At 45.9% G+C, this 25,139-nt stretch overlaps 1 protein-coding gene across 1 annotated transcript in view; it reads left to right on the forward strand.

Moving 5' to 3' along the window:
• The window catches only part of LOC142588711 (endothelin-converting enzyme 2-like), a 32,286-nt gene extending 12,061 nt beyond the window's left edge, over nt 1-20,225 (forward strand). The window contains exons 4-8 of the mRNA XM_075700527.1: nt 1,449-1,624; nt 7,266-8,319; nt 9,651-10,079; nt 14,121-14,303; nt 19,913-20,225. Of these exons, the coding sequence (XP_075556642.1) occupies nt 1,449-1,624; nt 7,266-8,319; nt 9,651-10,079; nt 14,121-14,303; nt 19,913-20,101 (2,031 nt within the window). The 3' untranslated portion in view covers nt 20,102-20,225. The remainder of the gene's footprint in view (nt 1-1,448; nt 1,625-7,265; nt 8,320-9,650; nt 10,080-14,120; nt 14,304-19,912) is intronic.
• Nucleotides 20,226-25,139: the final 4,914 nt, after the last annotated feature.

Here is a 25,139-nt window from a genome sequence, read left to right on the forward strand (position 1 = left end):
TATTCTTAGAAGTATTCAAGCTGTCATACTGGGAAGCCTTAGGGGTGAGTACCAACGGCAAATATCTCACAATCCTTCAGTTTTCAGATGACATTGTGCGGTTCAGCGCCACAAGGAAGGAATTACAACAAATGATTGAGGAACTTAACCGAGAAAGTGTGGGAGTGGGGTTGAAGATTAGTACGCAGAAGGCAACAATGATGTTCCGTAGCCTAGCAAGGGAACAATAATTCAGGATTGCCAGTCGCCCTCTAGAATATGTACAGGAGTACGTTTAGCTAGATCAATTAGTCACAGCAGACCCTGATCATGCGAATGAAATTAACAGAACAGAAATGGGCAGGAGTGTACACTACAGGCATTATGAAATCCTGAATGGGAGATTACCGCTGTCATTGAAAAGAAAAGCGTACAATCTTTGTGTTCTACCGTTGCTAACATACGGGCCAGAAACTTCGAAGTTAACAAAAAAAAAGCTTGAGAACAAGTTAAGGACCGCGTAAAGAGCGACGGAACGAAAAATGTTACGCGTAACATTAAAAGACATGAAACCAGAGGTGTGGGTCAGACAGCAAACGGGGATAGCCCATATTCTGTTGAAATTAAGATAAGGAAGTGTAGCTGGGCTGCCCATGCAATGCGCCGGGTAAATAACCGGGTGACCATTAGAGTTACGGAATGGGTGCCGAGGGAAGAGAAGCGCAGCCAAGGACAGCAGAAAACTGGGTGGGATGATCCAATGAGTAAATTTGCAGGCAATTGTAGGAAGTCACAAGCGCAAGACAGGGGTAATTGGAGATCATTGAGAGGAGCGTTCGTACTGCATTGGACATAAAAATAGGGTGCTGCTCATGGCGACGATATTCACTGTCATGCATGTCACGCATCGATTTTAACACCGTCGTCGTTGTACATGTGGTCGCAGTCGTGTCACTGACGTCATTCCGCCTTCTTCATCCGGTTGTCGTCTCATACAGTCGTGGTAACGCCACCATCAACATTCCATTCTTCTCTTGCCGTCGTTGTCACGATGTCATTGTTATAGCACCGTCATCATTTAGGAATCTAATTTCATTGTGGTCATGTCGTCGTCATACCGCCCTTGTCCTTTTGTTTGACATCATTCCTTATTCGTCAGTCCATCATTGTCACTGTTTTGTCGTCACGCCATGATGCTCACAGGTGACCATGTCAAGCCAGTGTCATATCGAAGTGGGTCGACAGCGAAGATTCTGTATGTCGCATGTAGCCGAAGCACCAGAAGTTTCACAATGACCACCAATGATTTTGAATAAGCGTAAGATGAGCAATGCTCTGAGCCGCTACGTTGTTTGAATGCTAATCGCATTACCGTCGACAGGAGATGGGTTCTGTCGTACCTTTTGTTTTGTCTGGTACCTGACTAGCCGTATATCACGTGTTGCTGAACATGCGCTTTGTTATCGCAGAATCGGCCTGCCCGTGCGGCTGCTCTCAAAAACTCGATGTGGCCGTTCGTCATGAAAGTGGTGGTGGTGATCGTAGTGCTGGCCATGATCATTCTGGCCTCCGCCTTCTTTGTGCACAAGACGCCTAAGGCACAACGTCAGAGGATCTGTTCAACCAACGACTGCGAGCACCATCGGTGAGACAGACATACACTTTGATGTGATTTATATAATGAATTTAGTGCACGATATTGGCAGTTCTTAGCACTCCTGTGGTGTTATGCGGAGTCTTTTATAAATGCCAACATTGAAAGCACTTCACAGAGTGAGTCTAGCGACGCGTGCTTAAAGAAACCTCAATTCAAGAAGCTAGCTACGACAGAGGCCATAGTTTTGTTTCTGAGCGCATTGTTGTCACTTTCTATGTCAATGTGGCTGTGTCAGTAAGAACAGTTTTTCGAATGCCTAGCTGAACATGTGCCGAACCTATAGTGATTTCGCGCGACAACCTTGGAATGCCCCTTTGATTAACAAGTGCACATTAGAAGAAAATACACTTGTAACCGTTACTTATACCGTCGTGATAGGATAAGGCAAATTAGCTGAGAGGGAACATCTGTTTACTCTTCTTGTCCGTCTTCTTATTCTGTAGTGAAATCGTGCATCACACTCTGGGGTATAGGCCATTAATCGGGCGATGAAGGAAACCCTTTTTTTTTAATAAATTAGGGTGAAATGATGTAAGTATCTTGCAAATGGTATTTAATGTGTCTACTTCTTTTAAGTGTCTTCTTGTCAGAAGCAGTAATCATCAACCTCGTCCTCGTCTTCTACTGCTAAGAAAACATGGCATATCTGCTTCCCACAAAAGATTAATCGTTATGGCGCCAAGGGCAAAGTTCAATAACAAGCTAAGGTACGAAATGTTCAGTAATGCGCTAAGCAAACGAAAGAATGAAATTAAAAATTGGGCTGAGAACATGTGGGAGCACCACAAAGTTTGAGGCACCTTAGAAGGGTGGTGGTTTGGACTAGTTGGTTTTCCGTAATTCTAAATGGTGCAGCGCAAAGCAGGACAAATGGACACTTTGCGCTGAATCATTTATCATTTGAGCTGCCACTGAATTGTGGTATCTCGGAACAGCTGTGCTGCGAATGGTCTGTGACTAGCGTGGTGTTCGATAACCATTTCGGAAGCAGTAGCTAGCTGAAAGACTTGGGTTTCACTTGGTTTTCACTTGGGTTTCACTTGGGTTTCGCAGCACCCTGCCGAGTAGTCAGTTGCAACAACAGTACAGCTGTTATCAGCTGTATAAATGAGGAAGGGGCCGAGTAAATTAATGCCAAACTATTTTAATGGCGCATGGGGGGGGGGGGCAGCATACAGATTGGAAGAAATCGGTAGGTCTCACAGGTTGACACTTGCAGCGTTAGCAGTTCCGGCTAGTTTCGGCGTTCTGCTTTATTGTTTTAGTAAGCTTTACTAAATTCTTTGCTTGATCCACGCCAAGATATTTATCAAACCGAAATTTCTAGAAGACTATTAGTCGCGGCATGCCCGTCAAAAATTTTCGGGAACTACAGTCGTAGTAAGGAGCAAATAAACTGTTTTCTTGGGGGGGGGGGGGATGAAAGTTCCGCTAGCAGTGGAGGTCGTTACGAAGGCAAAACAAACGACAAATCGCCTGCGAACGATGGCAGGGGTTGCGCCCTGCGCCCTTCCATGTATTCAGTCAGTTCTCACCTCTCTAAGTTGTCGTGTTGCTGTTGACAGAGGTAAGAATATGTAAGGGCGGTCTACTGTCCTTCTCAAGATATTTTGGAGTGGTCACAACGTGTGCGCAGGAAAGGCAGTCGAGGTCAATCTGTTTCTGGACTTGCGCAAAATAGTGACATCTAGTACCTGCATCAGAAATCCTGCTCAATGGCCGGAAAGATCCTTCAGATTTGGAAGCCACCATAGATATTTGTTGACGACTCGAAATGAACGTCTTTACAAGTATGACGAGACCTATGCCATGGCCAATACTACCATTCTCTCTTGTATAATTTTTTTTAGGTGAAGGAAAAGACTGTGGCTAGCATAGGAATAATGCGCGGATCTCCAATTTTAAACTACACCAGAACGGCTCCAACGCCATCGATGCTGGCGCCAATGTACAGCTCTTTATCGGCTTCAGTGTCAGTGTCAAAGAATCGGCATAGTTTGCAGACCTTGTTCGCGTTTGTAGAAAGCGCCAGATGATGCTCATCCACAAAGATGGCATCATTCTTGACAACACTTTGTCTTGGCAATTCATTTGCTGTTTTAAGGATACCTTGAAAAATACCAGCAAATAACTTATAAAGTGTTCTTTCATATTCACGTATCAGGAGGCACACCCTTTCTTTCCTTTTTGCTGAGCTTCCCGCAAAAGAACTGTTAATCGAAAGTCAGCATTCTATCGTGTTCCTAGTTGGTTTTTATCCTGCGTTTATAAGTGATGTGACGCTGCAAAAAGGAGCTAGCTGGCGTCATTCTTCGAGAGCACGTAGGAAGTCGTCATGCGCACGCTTACGCTTTCAAGGTTTCCTAAGAGCGCACAACCCAGTTTCTTTCTAAGCGCCGGCTTGTGACACCAAAATACAATATTATGCTAGGCTGTAATATTTACTTGAACTACTGCAATAGTCAAACTACTACTTCTGCCGTGATAAAAGCCTTGATAATCGAGAAACAATCCAGCAAAAATTAAAGATGAATGGCGAATGTGTTTTAGAGTTCCCGCACTAGCTCACTGAATGTCATGAATTTTCACAGGGTCTTCTCAGGTCTGAGTTATTGTCGGTCAAGGGAGAGTAGCTTAGGTTCTGAACGAACGGAAAACTCGATTTGAGCAAGTTTTCATTGCTGTTATTATGCCAAGACTGTCCTTTTGCGACAAAATGATATCAATGACATGTCACCCCGAATTACTTCGACCAAGACGCTTTCAGTTCTCAGCTTGTTCATGCCACCTGAGTTACACGGGCGAGACGATGCCTGAGAAGACCCGAAAAATTTATGTTATATCATTGAATCATACGGCTCTATAATACAACCTTTAGCCGCAAAGAAAAAAAGAACAATAAGAAGAGCCACCAAACTATAAGAGCCATAAAGCATGCATAACAGCAAACATGGAGGTCGGTGCAAAGGTTGGCTCTGGTAGGCAATATACGAAGCCTTCAAAACATCAGTGTGGCTTCTTGCAGTGATAGCATTGCCGTCGCGAATGAATGTCAACGAATTTTCTCTGCTCTGTACGGCGATACAAGACTTGTTCTGACAGATGCAAGAAGAGCCTCGAGACGTTTGTATTTACGACCACGTTCATTATTCAGAAGATGCGTTACCAAGATTAGAGCTATAAACGAAATAGCAAAAGTTCGTTCGTTCCTTTCTTGAAAACCCATAGTTGGGAATTCCTATTTATGTTATTCAATATGAAGCCATGCTGCGTCTGCACCCCAGCAAGTTGGTAGCTGAACCAAACCGAAAATGTCTATGCTCCCTTCAACAAAGCTTGGAGCATACGCACAGCACAATCAGAAAGAGGAGTTGTCAATAATTGTCTTCGACCAAAGGTCACCATTGTAAACAGAATTGACCCTGGCCCGCACACCAATTATAGCTTAAGGCTCACTCGGTTTTAAGCTTACCAAAATCAGACTCAACTTGGCTCAATGGTTTTCATGCTTACGAATACCAGATACCGCAGGGCTCACTGAAACTCAACAGATATTTTTTTCCCAGCTTGTGCAACCGACCTTGAATCTATTGATGCAGTCACTACTTATATTCATAATGCACAGCACGGAAAAAACGACGTACGAATAAAAAACACAGGACTGGAGCTGGTCCTGTGTTCTAGTCCTGTGTTCTGGTCGAATAATCCAGGAAGGTGCGCCGCATTTAGTGTGGACACACATCTTTTCTAGTCTTTGCCTCGCGAGCTTTAACTGCGCAGCTTCAAGGCATGCATTACGAAACAGAGCGATGAAATGCAGTTCGTTGTCAAATGTGGTATGACTGTTGAAAGTTTCCTTGAACTTTGTTCCTTGAACTTTTGTCGTGTGATCTAAGGTCGACTGTGATTGGATTGAATGACATGGTTTTCATAGAGAGGGCGAGTATTTGCGTCAGATCCAGGGCCGCTCCCGTTCTGAGTAGCATTTCTTGGAATAGGTGGATGTAGCATTAAACCGGCGCCTTTCTAGGGATAACCATCAAGGCGTTCAGATATGTTGATGACCTTCTGGTTTTAATTCGCAGAGACGACGATACCAGGAGGGTCGAGGAATTACTAGATCTTTTTAAGGAGCTTTGTCAGGGTATGAAGTTCACCTCGGACCAAGCCAAAGATGATGAACTACATTTCCTAGACCTTAGACCATGTTTTTTAGACGACCATGTCGGCTGCGAATATTTACCGCACTCTGCCAAGCCCCTGTTGAACTTTAGTCCAGGTCATACCATAATAAAAGTTCAAAACGCCATTTGTATTTCCTGACTTCGTTCTGCCCTAGTAAAATTATGTGTGCATACTATGGGTGACGCCTTTGCCCGTCAGGTAATCAAGCTGGAGGAAGGTGGCTACCCGGGTAGCTTAGTACGGGGCAGCTTTGAGAAGTTGATTAAATGGGTAAGAAACTCGAAAAGGCAGGAGGCCGACGGAAGAAGCAGGAATAATAATGTGGTAGTTGCAATCTACGCACACAGCTGGTCTCACGCCCGCAAGAAGGTTGCAGGGCGTTATTAGGTGCAGGTTGTCTTTCTCTGCTCCCAGTAAATTGAGTGCTATTTCTCCGGTGGTCGAAAGGCGTGCCACTGGAGAAGCACGTAATTCTATTGGAAGGTAAATAGTGACTCATGTCAATAAATATGTAGGCTGCAGAACCAATATTGTCTACTCTATCGCGCTCTCAGTGAGCGAGTGTAGATATGGCAAACCGGCCGGTGTATCTTTGTAAGACTTAGGGAGTATGACTACATGTCTGCGCATTGCCGACAACTAAACCACTGCTTAAGACAGCCATTTTGTTCAAGCATACTGAAGTATCCACTAGATTGGTCGTGCAGGCAGCCTACATTGAGCGGAAAGCCACCCAGCCTTCAATCGCTTTTTCTCAGCAGTAATTAGTGCACTTAGATCGATATGGTGATAATATATAGGCTGTAACCACATGTACTGGTTGTCTCCTTCGCTTTGCTGTGTGACTGCCTGCGTCGCTTCCTTGGTGTGTCTATTCCTTGGTGTGTGTATCAATAAACTTAGTTGTCAGTCAGCGCTCGTCCTGTGTTCCTTCAACCGTCTGTCCCTTTCTTTATCGAGCTGTTGCCATTATCACTGCTTACCAATTTGCCAGTCTTTCCATATATATAGGATAGTTATACGCGTGATAAGGACATTTACATAGCTAAATATCAGTCATCCTGACGAAGACGCGAGGCAAGGAACATAGATACCAACGTCTCACAACTAGGATCATGCGTCAACACCAAGGTAGCGTCGTGCTTTCTTCGCAGTTTCTCTCTTCAGAAAACGTTTAATTGCTGTTCACTGTACGTGCACGTGGCGCGAGAGCACGACCATTTACATACTAAAGTTCAAAGTGTTGCTTTCTTGGTGAAGGGTGGTTAGGAAAAATCTACTAGCTGTTTGGAACTTGGCCACTGCTGCATAACAAACACAGTGAAACAAAGCGAAGACATTTCGCCCTTAAGCCTAACCGTGACTGTACATTATTTAACTTTCACGCAGTTGTACTCGTCAGAAGTATTACACAAATTAAATGCCTCTTTGTTTTCATTGGCAGGAATCGCATAGAGGATCAGCTCGACAAAGATGTCAACCCTTGCGACGACTTTGGTGCTCATGTATGTGGACGCTGGAGGCCCCGCGAGGGGTTCGTGCTGTCACGCTCACAGCTTTCTGATATGTTCCTATCGTGGCTGTACAAGCTTCCGGTGACACTGAAGAAAGGTGTTATTCACTTCCCCGTGGGCAAGAAAGTCATTGCCATGTTCAACAGCTGCATACGGCATACGGGATCACACGTTGCCATCATGAAAGACTTTATGCACGCACACGGCATTTTTTGGCCCGAGGAGCCAGACAAACCAGTTCTTCCGGTGAAGACCCTCTTCGACCTCTCTTTTAACTGGAACGTGCATCTCTGGTTCAGCGTGAAAATACTTCCCACCATTCCAAATAAAACGCCAAGACGGATCTTCTTTGAGCCCAACGAGCTTATGCTGCTTTGGAAAGCTACAATTAATCAGATACCGGAGGCGCAATTCCATAATGTCTTCATTGGTCTTTACCAAGTATTTTCCCAGAAAACGAACGACACTCCCGAAGTCGAGGAAATTTCACAGACATACAAAATGCTTGTAGACGTCTTTGACACCTTGGTACCGTCGTGCCCTTGCAAAGCACGCATTCCGAAACTGTTCGCCTTGAGAGACATTGACTCCATTTCTCCGTTTCCCTTTGGCAATCACTTGGTGAACATGCTCAATGCTGGGATGGGAATCGATCCGCCAGTCACAATGGATGACCTAGTTCTTGTGAGCGACCTGTCTCACTTTACAAATACATTGAACCTAATCAAGAAAGTCGACGCCACGGCTCTGCTGCGCCACCTGTCGTGGCTGTTTGTGCAGGTTTATGCCCCAGTGACCAATCCCAGGGCCATTCTGTTCGTCTTCCACGGCAGTGAGCATCGTGCAAAAAAAGAGCGGCCCCGTTTCTGCGCTGGTCAGGTTGAGCCGAGCTACAAGCTCCTTGTCGCCGCTATGGCCACCGTAGTCCACTTCTCAAAAAACGAGCGGCGGCACATCAACGAGCACTTGGAAGGTATCGTGCAGGTAGGGGAGGTTATACGTATGCCATTACTCCCAGAGACATTCAATAGCATCACACAAAAGAGGTCGCACCATGAATTAGAACAATAGAAACTTTCCCACATGAGAGGCTGGCTCATAATAATGGAAGGGAAACAATTGTCTGTCTTGTTATTTTCCTTAATAACGGACTTTGAGTCCGGGAACAGCACAGGACAAAACTGCTTCTGGTTCTGTATAAATTATATGCAGTTTGAGGGACGCACATAAGTATTATTATTGAATTTTGGGGTTCCACGCTCCCCACGACCATGATCTGGCTATGAGACACGCCGTAGTGAGGGTCTCCGGATTAGTTATGACCTCCGTTGGTTCTTTAACGTGTGCCTGAATCTAAGCTCACCTTACTCTAAATCACGCATTGCTCCATCGATTATTTTTTTCTTTACTTTATTGTAGAAGCCATGCAACGGTAATTATGAACATTATTTAATGGAAATGGCTATAGAGGTTGCTTAAAAGGGTCGACGAAACTGGCTATTATATTTGCGCAGGTTACACTACGTATAGACAAAATCTACAAAAAGTCTATAGAGTAACCTTCGCCATGTATTCTTTTGGGCTATAATACCCTACGGAGTATACCCAGTACCACCGCTTTGATTCCACTGTCTCCGACATCTACTCAGCTTAACTACATTTGTCTATGACAATCTATAGGCAGCAATGATATTTTCACATTGTCTGGAACTATTTAGGTTATTCACGTGTTGCCGCTACAGGCATTCACGTGTTGCCGCAAGAAGGCACAAAAATAAGTAGATGTCTTAACGAGTTTTATCAATATTCTCCGCATAATCAAGGAATATAGACTAAATAATATAGACATTTATCAATACACTTGTTTAAGAAAAGGAATTGATTAAGAAATTAACACTTGCCTTTTATTTATAAACAGTCTGGACTGGAAATCTACTAAAATAAATTAATCACATCAAAACTTTGGCGATATAGTCTATTAACTGGGATTCGAGTAAAACAGCTTAGACTTTGCCCATAGCAGGTCTATAGATTTTATAGACAATATACCATATCTATAGAAAGACAAAGCAGTAGTTATGAAGGCTTTTAACAAAGTATGGGCTGGTTTTATCCATTTTTATAATGGCTCGTCGTCTCCATCGCAAGAAACGTGATAAAACTTCGTGAGGTATGTACAAATTCTATGCAGGTATTTCTAAGAAAAGCTGCGCGAACTCTTGCTAGGGTGGTCGCGAGAAATTGTTGCTCTCGAACGAAGCTGCTTGCCACCGATTTTAAATCATTCACTTACTCCATGTGATAAACCTTCGCAGGTTGCCGTGGAGAAAACGGGGGGTTCGTGGCTCCACAATGCGACCAAACAAGTTGCCGTAGAAAAGCTGAAGAATGTCCACACCGTCGTGTGGCCTTCCGACAGATTTCTGACCCCGGAGGCACTCGAGGAAGTGTACAAAAACTTCACTAACCATGCCCCATCGTTTACAAAGTTCTGGATCGAGACGCGTCGCAGCCAACGCCTGCTGTTTGGCTCCGAGGCGGCCGCAGAGGAACTGCTCCTCGGCGACAACACTCAGCTACCGTACGTGGATTACGTACACCAACTCAACCGTCTGTCCATTTCCCTGGGAGCACTGGCACCGCCTCTCTACTATGCGGAGGGCACCAAGGCCATGTTGTACGGCGGCGTCTTGTATCAGTACGCTAGGGCGCTCTTGAGTGCCATTGACGATTTGGGGATTAAGGTAAGGGTGCAAAGGAGAGGGGCGCATAAAATTGCGTGCATACACGTTGAAATGGTTCAGCTGAACGACTACCATAAAGACACATTGAATAGTTTGCGTAGTGGAGTCCTTGCGTACATTTGCACAGGGCTATCAGAACTGGCGTTCCGATGTGGAAGGACAGCAGTGAAGAGCATATTAAAGGTTGCAACTGTGACTTCTTTGTGAAATTGCTTACTACGAACGCCTAGATGCAAGAAATGCAAAAACGTCGTGAGAGCTTGTGCATATATATTTCGGTATAGCAGTACTGTGAAAATACAAAGAAATATTTAAACAATTTTAGGTCTGCAGAGGCAACAACGTCGACGCTATTATTTGCGGCAAGCCCTCGCACATGGCGATTCGCACGTGGGCAGAGATCACATCGCTATTGATGCTAGCATGCGATAACCACGCGGTTCGTGACCGGTTATAGTTTTTCTCATTTATGACAACAGTGTTGCAGGATGCCCGTGGTGCTTCTGGCATTCTTTCGTGATCCTTAGAGTCATAAATCATTGTATTGGCGAAATTTCTTCCCTAGTCATCACAGCAGAATTCCGGCGGACATACTTTCCCGGTGTCAGGAACGCTTGGGCCAAAAGCACCGATGAACGGGAACGGTAGTCTGAACATTCTTTGCACACGACCCTCCTGTGACTTCCTTATTTTGTCTTGTTTAACTGCCGATTTATCTCGTCGTCGTGTTTAGTGCAGCACAGACGCCGCAACATTCTTGCCAAGAGACTTTAAACGCTGATATATGAAGATCCCGCATCACGTAATGTGCAATGTAACATTGTCGGATACCTGCGCCTGCTCTGATATATCCTTTAAAGGGGTGCCTTCGAGGTCGCGTTTCAACGCTTCTCTGGCAATGCGTGCCAGCACGAGCATGTATGGCCCTCGCTGAAATCCATCTTTTAGGATCAGGGAGAGTGCTCTCGAGTACCGTAACAATACAGGCAAAGGTTTGCCGACAAAAAGTAACGGGCGATTCTGCTCGCATAGAATAATATACCTTCATTAGCATACATAAAAAACAACCTACTGAAGTAAAATAACGTTGATAGCACACTACACTATGTACAATGTGCACTTTGGAGGGAAAAAAAGACATATGGGTAAAGAAAGTCTGCTTTGATGCATGAAATCATTCGTACCTATTGGTGAAACACAGTGAGAGCTAAAATTTATTTGAATTAAACTCTGGGTTCGTTTGTCAGGACCATGATAACCACGACCTGTATATGAGGCAGGTCGTAGCTTTTATCACCTGGAGTCTTGTAACGCGCAATCGTGGCGCGGTACCCCAGTGTTATTGCATTTCGCCCCCGCCGATATTCGAACGCGCGCGGCCGGGATCGCATGCAGCGACAGCTGTTCTGACAAGTATGTTCAGCTTTGAGCAGCTGAGCAGGCACGCCTTTGAGCAGGCACGCCTTCCGTGATTAACTCGCGCGCAACGTGATAGAGGCGTCGTAACAACGTACCAGTGTGCCTACCTGGAAGCTACTAGCTGTGATGTTACAACTCCGCATGTAGCTTCCATAGACAGCTTTACGGACCAGCATGTACGAAACGCGGAAAAGACGCCGTCCCCACTGTCAACTCTTGCTGGCGTTTCCTCAGTATTTCTTTTTTAATGGGGGGAGGGGGGTCTTTTCAATTTATATGTCACATTACATAACACATATTGCTTGTGTACCCTTCTTGAACCTGCACCGTGAATCCCGGTACATAGGCGGCATGCAGGACCCGTATCTCGGCTGTCAAACGTTCAGCTCTGCAGATCGTATATCGCCAGTATAATCTAAGGCCTATTTTGCCTCGATTCTCTTAACTTGCAACAGTCAACTCCTCACGACAGCCTACAGGTCGTGATAATCCATGTGGAGCGTTCCTCGGACTACCGTCAACGCGAGGGAAAGAGAACTGAAGCTGTGTAATCACAGCATTTAGGTCGTGGTGTTTCACGCCCTTCTCAAGCCCTTCTGCGGCCGTTCTATTTATCAAAAGCTTAACAAATGTCAGTATGAGCAAGTTTTACTGCTTCTAGCATATTCCAGGACACCATTGTTCGATCACTGTTGTCATACTTGCGTGTTACAGCGAAGCTGTTAACCTCTACTTAGTCTAGATCTTTCGTGGGCTCGTGATCATCCAAAAACATCATCGCCACTTAGCGGCCGCGCCCACTCAGACAGACAAAATGGCTTTGTCTTTGAGTTTCCGCGTAACAGAATTATGTTTTCTCGTATATTTGAATTACAATCCAAAGCCGTCATGTCTGCAGCTTGTGTGTAAGTCGTACTTTATAAACTTTCTGTCGCAGTTTACTTTGACAAATTCAATTAGTTCAATAAGGCAGTTGCGCTTGCCGGAGGGCGCCGAAATCATGCCGTTGCCACCACACGATCGTCTTCAACGTGGTCGTCATCCTGCTTCTGGCGTCACAGACATCTACGCTCGTGAGCCACAAACACACACTACTATTCAATTTACGCGAACACATTGGTCCGCTTGATATCGCTTTTCGGAAATCCGTGCAACGCTACATGGCCAGGCACCTGCAAAATGCTTCGCATGACATCGATGCCCACAGTGCCTGGGATTTCTTATTCTTTTACACTAGGACGTGATCTCAACACCGCCTTCGTGGCCGAGAACTGAAGCCTTGACCTAGTTTTTCTGGAGAAAACGGCCATACACTGAGGCGCCAAGACACAACAGTAACGTTCATCGCAGCAGCTCGAACGTAAACGCTACTTGTATGCTGAGAGTCGAGCCTTTATCCCTAAATACATCTCCTATAGCTAAAGCTACAGAAACGCCACGGCTAGTAATGGTGACTCTTCAGGTATCACTGTATCCGGTGATTGACTGTAGGCGCATTCACTGTCCCAGTGGCTTGTGAGTTTACTATGACAGCAATTTCGGATTCTAAACTTGCTTTGCCTTGTCTGCTCTCTGAGTGTGCTCGACATATGGGGATCAAACTCTTGCCTCCCTCACAATGCGCAATAGTGAGCCGAGTGCGCTATCGTGCAGCTTTCGCGCTAGTCAATTAGTGCTTCGAGAGATTGCTAAGCGGGCGTGTTTTGCATGCTCTGCTTGACAATGGATTGGGTTATGCAGCCTCTAATGAAGCCTCTAAAAGTTGTTGAATACTGTCTAGGACTGCTTCGGGTGCTGTGCCGTGAAGTTCCGTAAAGTTTTCTTGGTGTAATTGAAAACTCGTCAGGCGAGGGTTGAGTATCGTCACAATCAAAAAACGGGCGCACTCCGAAGTACAAGGAATAAAAACGGGAAAAGTTTGTCGTTTAGTGACCGCTACGGACCCCTTGTTCACAGTGAAGGGCAGGGCTTTGGGGTCATTTATATTCGCAACTGATGGCGCAGGGCGCGTGAGTATATCTGGGAATTACCCCGTGTCCATTAACTTCCGTGATTAGTTGTTTGAATCAATAAACATTCTAAATGCATATGGGAATAGGGACACTTCTTAGTAGCGACAAAGATCCGAAAGCAAACGGATTCTGAAAGGATTTCACAGAACCCCTCTGAAAGCTGTCTAAGTATGCGTAACCATTGTGCCACTTACTCACCTCCACGCAGCCCGTTGTCAATATATGTATGAAACTTCATCCGACCAGTATAAACGATAGTGCTGTGGCGACACGAACTGCTGCGGACCACGCACAAGGTGAATAGACGACGCAAGCAAAGTAGTGCAGGCGGTGGCGCCAGGTGTGCTGATGACGTTCCGTTCCCGCGGCCGCCGTATTTAAGATCTTCTTCTAATTTATGTCAATCTACGCATATTTACATGATTGCTTAATTATTATTATTCTGTTACGCGCCGGTGACATGTTGCACTTTGTTTGTTGACTATGGTGTTAACATAAATACGTTTACGCTCCAGATATAAACCCACTGGACGCAGTTTCTTTCCTTGCAAGCATGATCTCAAAGTCTGGGCATTGTCTAATGAAACACGGGCCGATAATTTTTTTGTAGATCAATGCACGAGGCGAGTTCGTGCAGACTTGGTTGAGCGACGACTTGAAGGACACCTTCCATCAGCGCACACAAGGCTGCCTGCCCGGGAATGTCAGCATCTTCCCCGAGGTTCCGGCGATGGAAGTGGCTTACGAAGCTTTCAAACGAAGCATCGAAGAAAACGGCACACAACTATCAGAGGTGGGCGGAATTGCCGTGGTATTCGAGGTAATAGCAATGCATGTATTTGGACATGTCAGGCTGAAGGACGGACAAAAAACGGTGAAATTATTTCACAGGACCAATGTGTGTCGTTCGCGTCATCCACGTCTAACTCATTATCGTATTGCAAAACCATTGAGTTAAGCAGATCTTTAGCGTGAGGGTCTGTTTAGCGTGAACCACGGCCGGTCTCTAGGGGAGCGCGCGCTTTCCTTCTTACGGCCTTCGCATTCGCCGCGGAAGCAATGGGAGTTTTTCTCCAAGACTTACGCCTTTCGCCGCCGCCAGGGGCGCGACGACCCATCTGCTAGGGACCGCTCTCTGCCCGCCTGCTTCTGCGGCGGCGGGCGGTGATCGCCTGGTTTCGTGCTGTTATTCCGCTGCTTCTTGTTCAACGATTCACCGAAACGAAAGAAAACAAAAAAGCAAATGATTTATCTACATGTCAACCAATGAGTTCACACGTGAACGGAGCTTTCATAGAAAAATTCAAACCATAGAAACATCAAAGGTCCAATCACTCTCGTTCCTGAAAGGTATGACAGGGAAATGACAGATGTTGCGGTCTGAAAAGCCTAAGGTCGTATTTCGGTCAATTTCTTGCATGTCTCATAGTCCATGCCGAAGTTAAGTGCTGGTAGAGAATTTAGTGACTGCGAGGGTTAACGGAATGGTTTATGGTTTATGGGGGTTTAACGTCCCAAAGCGACTCGGGCTATGAGGGACGCCATTGTGAAGGGCTCAGGAAATTTCGACCACCTGGCGTTCTTCAACGTGCACAGACACTGCACAGTACACGGGCCTCTAGAATTTCGCCTTCATAGAAATAGCTCAGTAGCTTAGCACTCCAACCACTGAGCCATCGCGGCGGATTCATATAAGTTTCAATGCGGTCATATTAATTGCTTTCTTTTTCTCGCCACATTGTCAGGAATAGGTGCTATCGTCTCCTGACTCGGCTACCTGACGACGCCATTGTCGCCGCTGCTTCGGCGAACGACATTCCTCGCAGCTGCGTGTCGAATTATGTCTCGAATTCCGACTTATCCGCCTTTACGTTGGTTTTCTAAGAATCCTCCCAGGGTCCGAATTCGCCGATCTTAACAATGTGCAGAAAAGCCTGCCAACTTGACTTCCCTGTTATGTGAGAAGCGCAAACGTCACTGTTGGTCTGCGCTTGCTCTTTTTTTTCCCGAGCCTCGCATATTTCTCTCTTGGACGGGGAGTGCTCTCATCGCACTGTGTACCGGCAGGCAGTGTGGCCTTTAGTGTTGTGAGCGCTGGTGCACGTTTCTACCCGTTTCTTCCACGGATTAAGTTATTTGCTGTGCGACGGTGTTTATTGCCCGCCGTTGATCATCCAACGCGGCGATGGTGTACTGCTGTGTACCGCTTTGCAAGTTGCAGTTGGGTAAGACTCAGGGCGTTTCTTTTCATCAATTCCCGAGTGATTCAGAACTGCTTGCAAAGTGGCTCAAAAAACATCTCCAGAGAAAATTTCGTCTTCAACGACAAGTCGGCATCGAGTGTGGTTTGCAGCAGGCGTTTCCTCGCGAGTGACTACGTTTCAGAGTGCCGCATCAGAAAACATTTACCTGGTGCTGTGCCAACCGTGTACGATGAGTACCCGTGCTACCTGGTGCATGGAAGTTGTTGATCACTCATGTACTAAACCGACTGAATCTGCAATAGATGTGCGTCAGTCGCGATGCTATAGATATGTAGGGTGTTTCAGCCAACTGATATGTTCTGAACGTAAAACATATTGAAGTTATGGATATGAGCGCACCACATTGGACACCTTGAATGTAGCTGTGAATAAATTTGTTTTCGTTTCTCTGAATCCTTCCAGCGTCATGAATTCATGCTAAATCCGCTTTCGTGCAAAACAAAAACGGCAGCGCTTGAGATTTCAGGAGCTATATTTTATACGCTTCGGAATTCTTAGGAATCTGTCATTAAAACGCTTCAGGTCGCTTATAATTCTACACACTGGGTAAAACCCGTCAGTAGGCAAACTGAAGAGGCCGATAGATTTGTTTCTCTCGAAATTTAACGGGTAGAAAGTGTTGACGTGAGTGTACCAAAGCCTCATGCGACCATGCAGTCATACTGAAGAAGAGCACGCGATGGCGCGCGGTAGTTATTCTGTTGTTTATAACTCTTAGCTGTCAAATCGAAGAGGCTGATTGCGGGGTCTTTGCATAATGCATAGGGGTGAAATATCAGGATCTGACGGTTACCGCTCACGCGGGACGGACTTGGAGCGGGCGCGCGTTCTCCTTCCGCGTGAACGGCGGTCGCAGCGGCGGAGCAGTCGGGCAGTGGCGACCCCACCGTGGTGCGGTGGAGGCGGAAACAGACCCCATTGCGAAGGCCGTAACAAGAGAAGCGCGCGCACCTCTCGAGACCGGCCGTGCGTGAACAAAACCGAAGTTCTGAATATAAATAAAATGTACAGGAGGACAGCGGAGGCAGCTGGTGGGTGGATGCTTGTATAGAAGATGGTGGCGATATGAGTGTATCTATCTATCTATCTATCTATCTATCTATCTATCTATCTATCTATCTATCTATCTATCTATCTATCTATCTATCTATCTGTCTATCTATCTATCTATATCTATATCTATATATATATATATATATATATATATATATATATATATATATATATATATATATATATATATATATATATATACTTAGCCTTACGTGGATATGGGTGGAATTTCGTCGTTCTGTTGAGTCCCATGATTCAACGCTCTGGAGCACGCAATTAGACTAGACTCCCATCAATTCCTTGTTGTTGTTCTTTAAAGTCCCATAACTTAACGATATCAAAAGTGGATATCACTGGGATTACATTCCAAACAGCACTTGACTCACCTTAGCAAGTCGCGTGATGGTGACCGTCAGATAAGCGCTGACGGCTTCCACGCTGTCTGCTGACTGCATAAATGCTGCTGGGTGAGTGGTTGGGGCATGAGCCCTCTTTCTACTCAAGCCAAGCAACACATTCTCGCGATGCTTGTGCGCACAAACTGTCGACCTACCAACGTGTCAAAGTGGTGGCGCCTAGCTGGCCATCCAAGTGTGGTTGTTTATTGTACACTTAGCAAGAATACCGATTTTCAAATGCAGCATCGGCTACATACATGGGACTTGCGTAAAACCGAAATCCGTGTGCTTCAATCAGGCGACGATGGTTTTCGGCCGCCATGTCGCAGGTTAGACCCCGGCTGGATAAAGTAGGCGGTTGCCAGCTACACCACGTGTCTTGCGCCATTTCTCAAGCGTTTGTTCACTGAAATTTGACTTATTGAACTACAGCTGCGTGCCTCTTTGGAAAAATTACACCTATAAGTTTACACTACCGGTCTTAACGTACCTGCGTAAAACATGCGTACCCACAATAAGGCGCTCAGTGCAGCCACTTCCCTTTTGAATTCGGCCACTTATTCGCATGAAGCCCGTTGGTTCGTACTTGCACTACTTGTAACAGTAAAGTGCAGCAGCTTTCATTCACCGGTCACTCAGTATATGTAAAGGAATGTTTACAGTGAACTCAAGAGTTGTTGCGTGTTTTTCGCGCGTGTGGGCTGCAGTAGCGTCCCAATGAAATACGTCACTCGCCTCAAGCACTATAGGTTCTTGCACTCGCGTTTCTTGAGACAGGTATGACACGCTGGGCAACGGCCGCTGCGCCAAGTCGACCCGATTATCTGGCCGAACATGTCGTATACTGCAGTTTGCGAGGCCACTTCAGCCCTGCTGAAGTGCTTCAGCGGTGCTGAAGTGGGAAAAAAAAAAAGCCGCGCACACGCAGTGCAAGACATAAAAATACGTTTGTTTACTGTCATATGGAAGTAGTGTATGACATACTCCTCTCGTGTGGCCTAATGTATGTGGGACATACTTGCAGATGCTTGATTGCGCGACTGCAAAGACACTGTCAAGGAAGAGACGTACTTTAGAGTGCAGAAGGGTGGAGAAACGTTTCTGGCAATGACCTACGTGCTGCATGACTGTGTTCCATTGTTTGATAAGACTAATGACGCAGCAAGACATACAAAACAATAACACTACCCATTTAAACGTAACCCATTTAAGTTCATTGCAAAATCCTACAAATTCAGGCTACTAGGATAACTACATTCAGCCCATATAACAACAACGCCTCATATCTTTTACGAATTAAACACATTCTTAGAGTCACACAATTCGTTAAATATAACCTATGTACCTTTTTGTTCCATCAAATCAATTACACTCGATGCGATAGCTTGATACCACAATCTTCTTTATTAAATCCTAATATTACCGGTTTTGCAATAAATAGGAACTTCATTTTACCAAATATACATACTAATTATGCCAAAGAGAGCGTCCATTATTCATCTTTCGCATTCTGGAAGACACTACCATTATACATAAAAACACTAAAAATTCACGAATTCAAGAAACAACTAAAAGATTACATTCTGTCGAATACCGATGCCTAGTCCATACTCGCAACCATTCTTTCAGGGTGCCTCCATTTAATTTTTATTGCCATACCATTAGGTTTCTGTTTCTGCCTCACATATACATTCGAGTTAGCAAATTTACTGTGTTCGTCACGTCACCTACGCTGTTACTATATCAGTTGTCAACGAGATTGTGTTACAGTGCTTTTTTTCATGACATTTATGCACATGTAATTCTTCAGTCATGCTATTCATACTAAAACCTGTAATTTTTTCTATGTTAAGGATTAGTTGTAACTGCTGTACTTTTGTTTTATTACGTTTACTTTGTAAAGGAGGTCCCATTGCAGTCTTTGACTTCGGAACCTCCTTCTGAATATTAGCAACTTGCAATCTTTCTAATGATCACAATAAAAACCGATTCTGATTCTGACTAGAATGATTGCAGAACCATGGCCACAGCTAGAGGCTATCGTGTGAGCAAACCCTCGGCAGCCTTGTCCAAAAAGCAGATTTTGTACTTATAATGGGCGCAGGAGTCCGCGCACCTTTCTAATCTGTATTTAGTTAATTCATGAAAAGCTTTGAGAGTTCTTGTTTTTTTATGTTGTATTCACGGGTGGCAGTGCAGATGTCTGTTTCATGACAACAAATTCTAGTTCGAATTAAGCGTTTGTCCCCTTCTTTCATGTCCAATTTTAGTCTGCTATTGCACTGTTCATGCCATCATAGGTTACACTAGCCCGGTCCAACACGTTGTTTACTTTGCAGTAGTGAACGACACCTTTCTAGTGCAAGTGCGGAATTCCACCTGGTCCCATTGTCGCAGAAACCAAGCCTGCATTCGCAGGCCCATGCTATGCGGCCAATACAATATGTGCAGGTCAGGAACCCACAGCAACCTCAGTTAATCTTGCAGCAGTACACATGCACGGCCCACAAACTTCCTCGCGCGTTCTGCACTTCCACGTGTCTATCTTTCGCGATGCAGGCGGGACCCCAGCGTACACGCATGGTTGCCGGCATTATGCACAAAGTCTATAGCACCTAAATTTTACTCATAGTGCGAATGTTCTGGAAGACAACTTGAGAAAATGACTTTGACGTTTTCCTTTGCAGGATTTGACAGAAGAGAAAGTGTTTTTCATCACCGCCTGCCTTGCCACCTGCGCTTTGACCCCCGCTGACAACCTCTACGGCGGCGACTGCAACAAGGCGGTGATGAACTTCGCACCATTCGCCAGAGCCTTCGGTTGTCCCCTGGGCTCTAAGATGAACCCGGCAACAAAGTGCTCTTTCTACGACTAATTTTCTCACCTTCCCATTCACCCCCTATATTTTCTGCTTCGGCTGTTGCCCCACTACTGTGGAGTCTTCTTTTTTTGTGTGTGTCTATGCCTATGCTGCGTAGCGCTGAAGCACACAAGGCGCTTGACAGTGTATGTAGTGCGAACGTCACTTAGAGTGTCACTTAGAGTGGTCCAACGTTTTCTTGGTGAACTGCTTGATTTACGTATTGATTCCCGTGCCTAAGTTCTTGCTAGGACCACCGTTCATCGTTCCGTTTTGGCTCGCTGTCGTTGAAGTGCTGGAGCTTTTCGACATATTGTGCAATGAGGGCGAACTGTAGTTCAAACGTTGGCGATGTTCACTAATCAATTGATTCATCTCTGTAAACCCGCTTTTGTGGGCGACTATTCAGAGTGTATGTAGATTTGAGAGCTTTTTTATTTTAATTTTCCCCATAAGAGTATTCGCATCTGCCTTTTATGAAATGCATTCTAAACTTCTCTTATATAATTAGCTTCAAGATTTGCTTGCGAATTATACATAACTTATTTTCGCTTGTTATGTTCTCAGTAACACTAGGGTATTTAACTTTACAGCAATCTTTTTCGGACTTGTTGGTACTATATTTTGCCGCTCCGGCTTCTTTCTTTAACGTGAGTTTCTGGTTCAAATTGTTCTGGTGGTTGAGCTTTAGTAAGGAACTTTTAATATGTTTTTGAAGGACTACGGCAGCCTGTATACTAAGGAGTGAAAGGGTTTTCTGGTGCGACGTGGCTGCAGTACACGACAATGAGATCTTCAAACCGAGAAAGATAACAACAAACCTTGCTTTCCGGATTTGTCTTACGAGCGCTGCCACTCTAGAAATCAAGTTCGAGACCTCAACTAGAGGTTATAACGGCACATTTTTCATATAACATGAACTGAAGCGCTGGTATTGTTTCTTAGCCGGGAATACTTATAAAGTGCACGACGAATTGCTTACATTTCTACACCTACACGTACGCATTCCTTGACGTAGGTACATGACAATAATATATAGCAACGTTCTATACGGCCACGACATGACAGTTTCCAAGAATGAAAGCTTCCGCCGTGAACCTCGAAACTTCCATAACACTGCTCGTTGAGGGAGCTTTAGGTGTTGACGGAAAGTGACATATTTCTAAAAGCCTCACAAAAGCATTCAGCGCGCACACATTTTTTTTTTGGTACTGTTCGCGCTAGTTTCTCAAGCTGTTGAATAGGCTCGCTATTTCCTGATTGTGAAAGTATTAGCAGGAGCACAGGTGGGGTCTAACTGCACAAAACAAATTACATGAAATTCTACCGCTGTTTTGCTTCACTGGACCGCTGCACCAACGTCAAGAGTGCAACGGCGTGCTCATTGCAGTGTGCAGTTCGTTAGCGTTAAAATATTCCCTGTTTTTATGTTCGTTAAAGGGTGCGCATTAGCACAGTGTTTATGCTAGCGTGTGCGCCGGCTTGATTTGTTGGAGTTCTTACAATGCACATGCACAAGTATATCGTCTTTGGATAATGTCATTAGTAAAGCAACTGCTACAGCAAATGTTTACTACACTTTTGTCTATGTTCGTGTTTTGATGGGAGGGCCACTGGAAGTGATCAGTCATCAAGGTAAACGCCTGAACTATGCACTTGTTTCACATGTTGCGGCTGACATTTAGCAAACTTGTACGAAGTATGTGCGTTGATAGCACGAGCATTAGTTGCTTGCTTCCTCTTCAACGTGGCCGATACAGCGAATTGGTAACACCTCAAGAATTAAAATTTAAAAAATGGCCGCCCTTCTACTGTGAAGAGGGGTGCAAGCGAAACTCGAGATCCACGGCTTTTCATTGTTGTAACGCCTCGGCTTCGCACTCGCTCAGGGCGAGGTCGGCACGTCAACGACGAGCCCTTTCTCGAGCGATTTCCCGGGGGAATTCATGAAACGCCGCCAGTTCTTCGGCCGAACGCACGAAGCGCTGCCCGCTACCATTCCTTCAACGAAGCCTGCTCTTCAGCAGAACGAACCAAACGTGGCCTCGCCCTCTGTCTGCCGGGCCTGAACTGGTGGTAAACGGCGGGCGCGAGGCGAGTGAACACGTAAAACCTCAAACTTCGTAATGTAGCGCCACGCTTTGAAGAATGCCGCCGCTTCCTCGCGCGCTCTGGCCGAGGCCGACGCCGCCCAAAGCCACCTAGTGGCTTTGCGCCGCGTCGCTCTTGGCCTAATCACATCACGTGGGTCCTCGCGCGGTGCTTCAGCGCCATTCTCGCTCGAGAAGAGTCTATGGAATGGCGAGGAGCGCATGTTGGCGCCCATGGAGAAAGGAAACTGAGGAGAGGCCCTACCCTCTCCGCGCGCTAGGAAAAAAGTGTGGAGGAAATGACGTAGTAGGTTCTCTTTTTTGCTGACTTTTTTTTTATTTCTTTGCCGTGGCGGCCACGCCTTTCGGGCCACAATGGCGGCTTTGTTTCGGTTCTGTGCGCTCACACGTGTTGCTCAGAAGGTTTCGTACCCTGGCAAAGGCGCTGTGCTGGCAGGTTCGCGTTGGTGTCCGTGTTTTGTTGCACTGCGTCAGCTGGACGGTGCTCTCCCGGATTTTGCTGTGGCCAGGTAGGACACGAGGAACTAAAGTACGTGAAATAAACGCGCATGCAACGCTGTACGCAATGTACTGCACCACGGCAATGGCAACGGACGAAGGAATATCCGCGGGAAATATTGCCCTACTTTTGCGGAATCATGCTAACGTGCTAACGATTGTTTAGTATTGCTGCGGAGCGCGCGCGTCCCAGCACCACGGCTGCGCGCAGCGCGGCGTGGTTTCGCGAGACAAGAAAGGAGAGCTGGCCCGATAGGCGGAGCAACGCCATGAGCAACGCCAACTTGCGGCTTCATTTTAGCTTCACAAAGAGTGACGTTAGGGCCTCTCCTGAGTTTCCTTCCTCCGTGTTGGCGCCGTTGCTACGTTCGAGCGGTGTAGGCGGCGCCACGGTCGAGGAGGGAGCGTGAAAGAGAGGAGAAACGAGGAGGAGTGAAGGCGGAGGAGGAGAGTGTCGCTATTTTACGAAGTTTAAGGGACTTTATAAACACGCGATTACACCCTTTCCCTGACGCCTGTGACTGGCTCGCGCCTTGCGCTGTGGCTGCTACTTCGCGCTTTAAAGTGCGCGTGTGACGAACGGACAGTGGGCGAATCGAAAACATTATTCTTTCAATTACACACCAACACACTTCCCGTTAAGACCTGGCTTAGCGATAAAGACATCTTCCTACACTGAACAACTAACTGCTATTTATGCAATAAGAAACCACGGAACAATCGAACATGTATTCCGAGACTGTCTGGGCTCAATATTTCACTGGGAAGTTATAAAAGCGCACATTAAAGAAGCAGTTATCCCTTGGTTAATGATTCTTGCCAGTAAATACATCAGAAGATAAACTGTATGGTCTAATTATGGTCTCGAGCATCCACGCTCTCTGGAAAACGAGAACTGAATTTGTGCATGCAGACCCATGTTCATCCTGTTCGCGAACACTTCATTGAAAGTCTAGTACATCTAAGAGAGGGGTATCATGCGCTCTCTGATCCACCAAGTGAATATCTGTACTTGATGATTTGATCTCGTTGATTGGATTGGATTGGAGGCAACTTTATTTATGCCTGCAGTTCGGCGCTCGCGCGCCCCGACGAGGGCCTACGTCATCTACGAAGCCGCCGTTAATCGGCGCGGGTCTCCGCTCGCCGTTGCCGGCTCGCTGGGTCCGTCCCTTTCGAGCGCATCGAAGACCTGCTGGACGGCCCAGACCTGTTCGTCTCGGTCGTAGCTCTTCGCGGCTGCCTCGAGCCGCGGTGGGAGCGTTCTTGATTTGGCTTCTTCTGGATTTTTAGCGCAGTCCCACAAGATGTGCGTATAGTCTGCGGTCTCCCTCCGGCAGACTCTGCACTTATCGGTCGCTTGATTTCGTTGAAAAAATTTTAACTCCGCATTAGCCATAGTTTGGGTGACATGTTTTGTGCCTTGCAAGCTGTGACCTTAAAAATCTGAAACAAAGAAAAATATTGACATTGGCTGAACTGGTTAGCGTGGTGTTCTCGCAACCCTCAGGTCGGTGGTTCGAAACCGCACCACGACAAGCAACCTTTATTTTAGCGCGGCTTGAGTTTTTTCATACGACGACAGCTACATCGGCGGCGCTATTGAGTCAGGCAATACAAGCTTTGCTTGAAAATAGTGATAACATTTGCGTATAGGTCAACGCTTACCTTTAGCCGCGCGTACCGTCTAGCACAGCCTGGAACAGCAAGAATGTGGAATATGGATGTAAACGTGAGCAGTGTGAACAGCCCGCGCCACTACCCCTGTTATGACCGAAACCTAAATTTTAGCATTTGCTGTACTAGCACTAGCAAAAAAAAATTAATTGTGGTGTTTAATGTGCCAAAACGACTTCATGGTTATCAGGCACGCCGTAGTGGAAAACTCCAGACATTTAGACCACCTGCAGTTCCTTAACGTGCACCTAAATCTAAGTACACTACTAGCGCTAGCAACACTAACGGAAAAAAAGATGGGACAGGACAGAGCGCTAGACTTCAGCTGACAAGCTTTACTCAGAAAAACAAGCAATAAACTACCGTATGTTCAAATAAATGCGAATGCAGACGCATAAACGAGTGTGCCTCGTAGGGGAAAACCAAATGCACAACGAAGCCGATAGGCACCCATAGCAAGCCATTAGAAAGCATTTATTAGGTGCAAACTTCTTTATCAGTGAGCGCCTGTGATGGAGCGCTTACACATTCATCAGCAGCTTTTGAAATGCAATACGCCTCAAATATTTCCCTATATAACTGCCTAGAGAACCGTGTGATCACTTGCGTCTTATGAAAACACGGGGAGCATTTACGTGTACATCTAAGGCAGTGGTCAGCCAAGTGACCAGCGCCTGCTAGTGCGCTCACAGCACTCCGGTGGTCCCTAAGCCGGTCATTCAGGCACCTGCCTGTTTGTCCAATATAGCACTTTCCACAGGGAAGTG

Source organism: Dermacentor variabilis, chromosome 7 (assembly GCF_050947875.1).
Source record: "Dermacentor variabilis isolate Ectoservices chromosome 7, ASM5094787v1, whole genome shotgun sequence".
NCBI lineage: Eukaryota > Metazoa > Arthropoda > Arachnida > Ixodida > Ixodidae > Dermacentor > Dermacentor variabilis.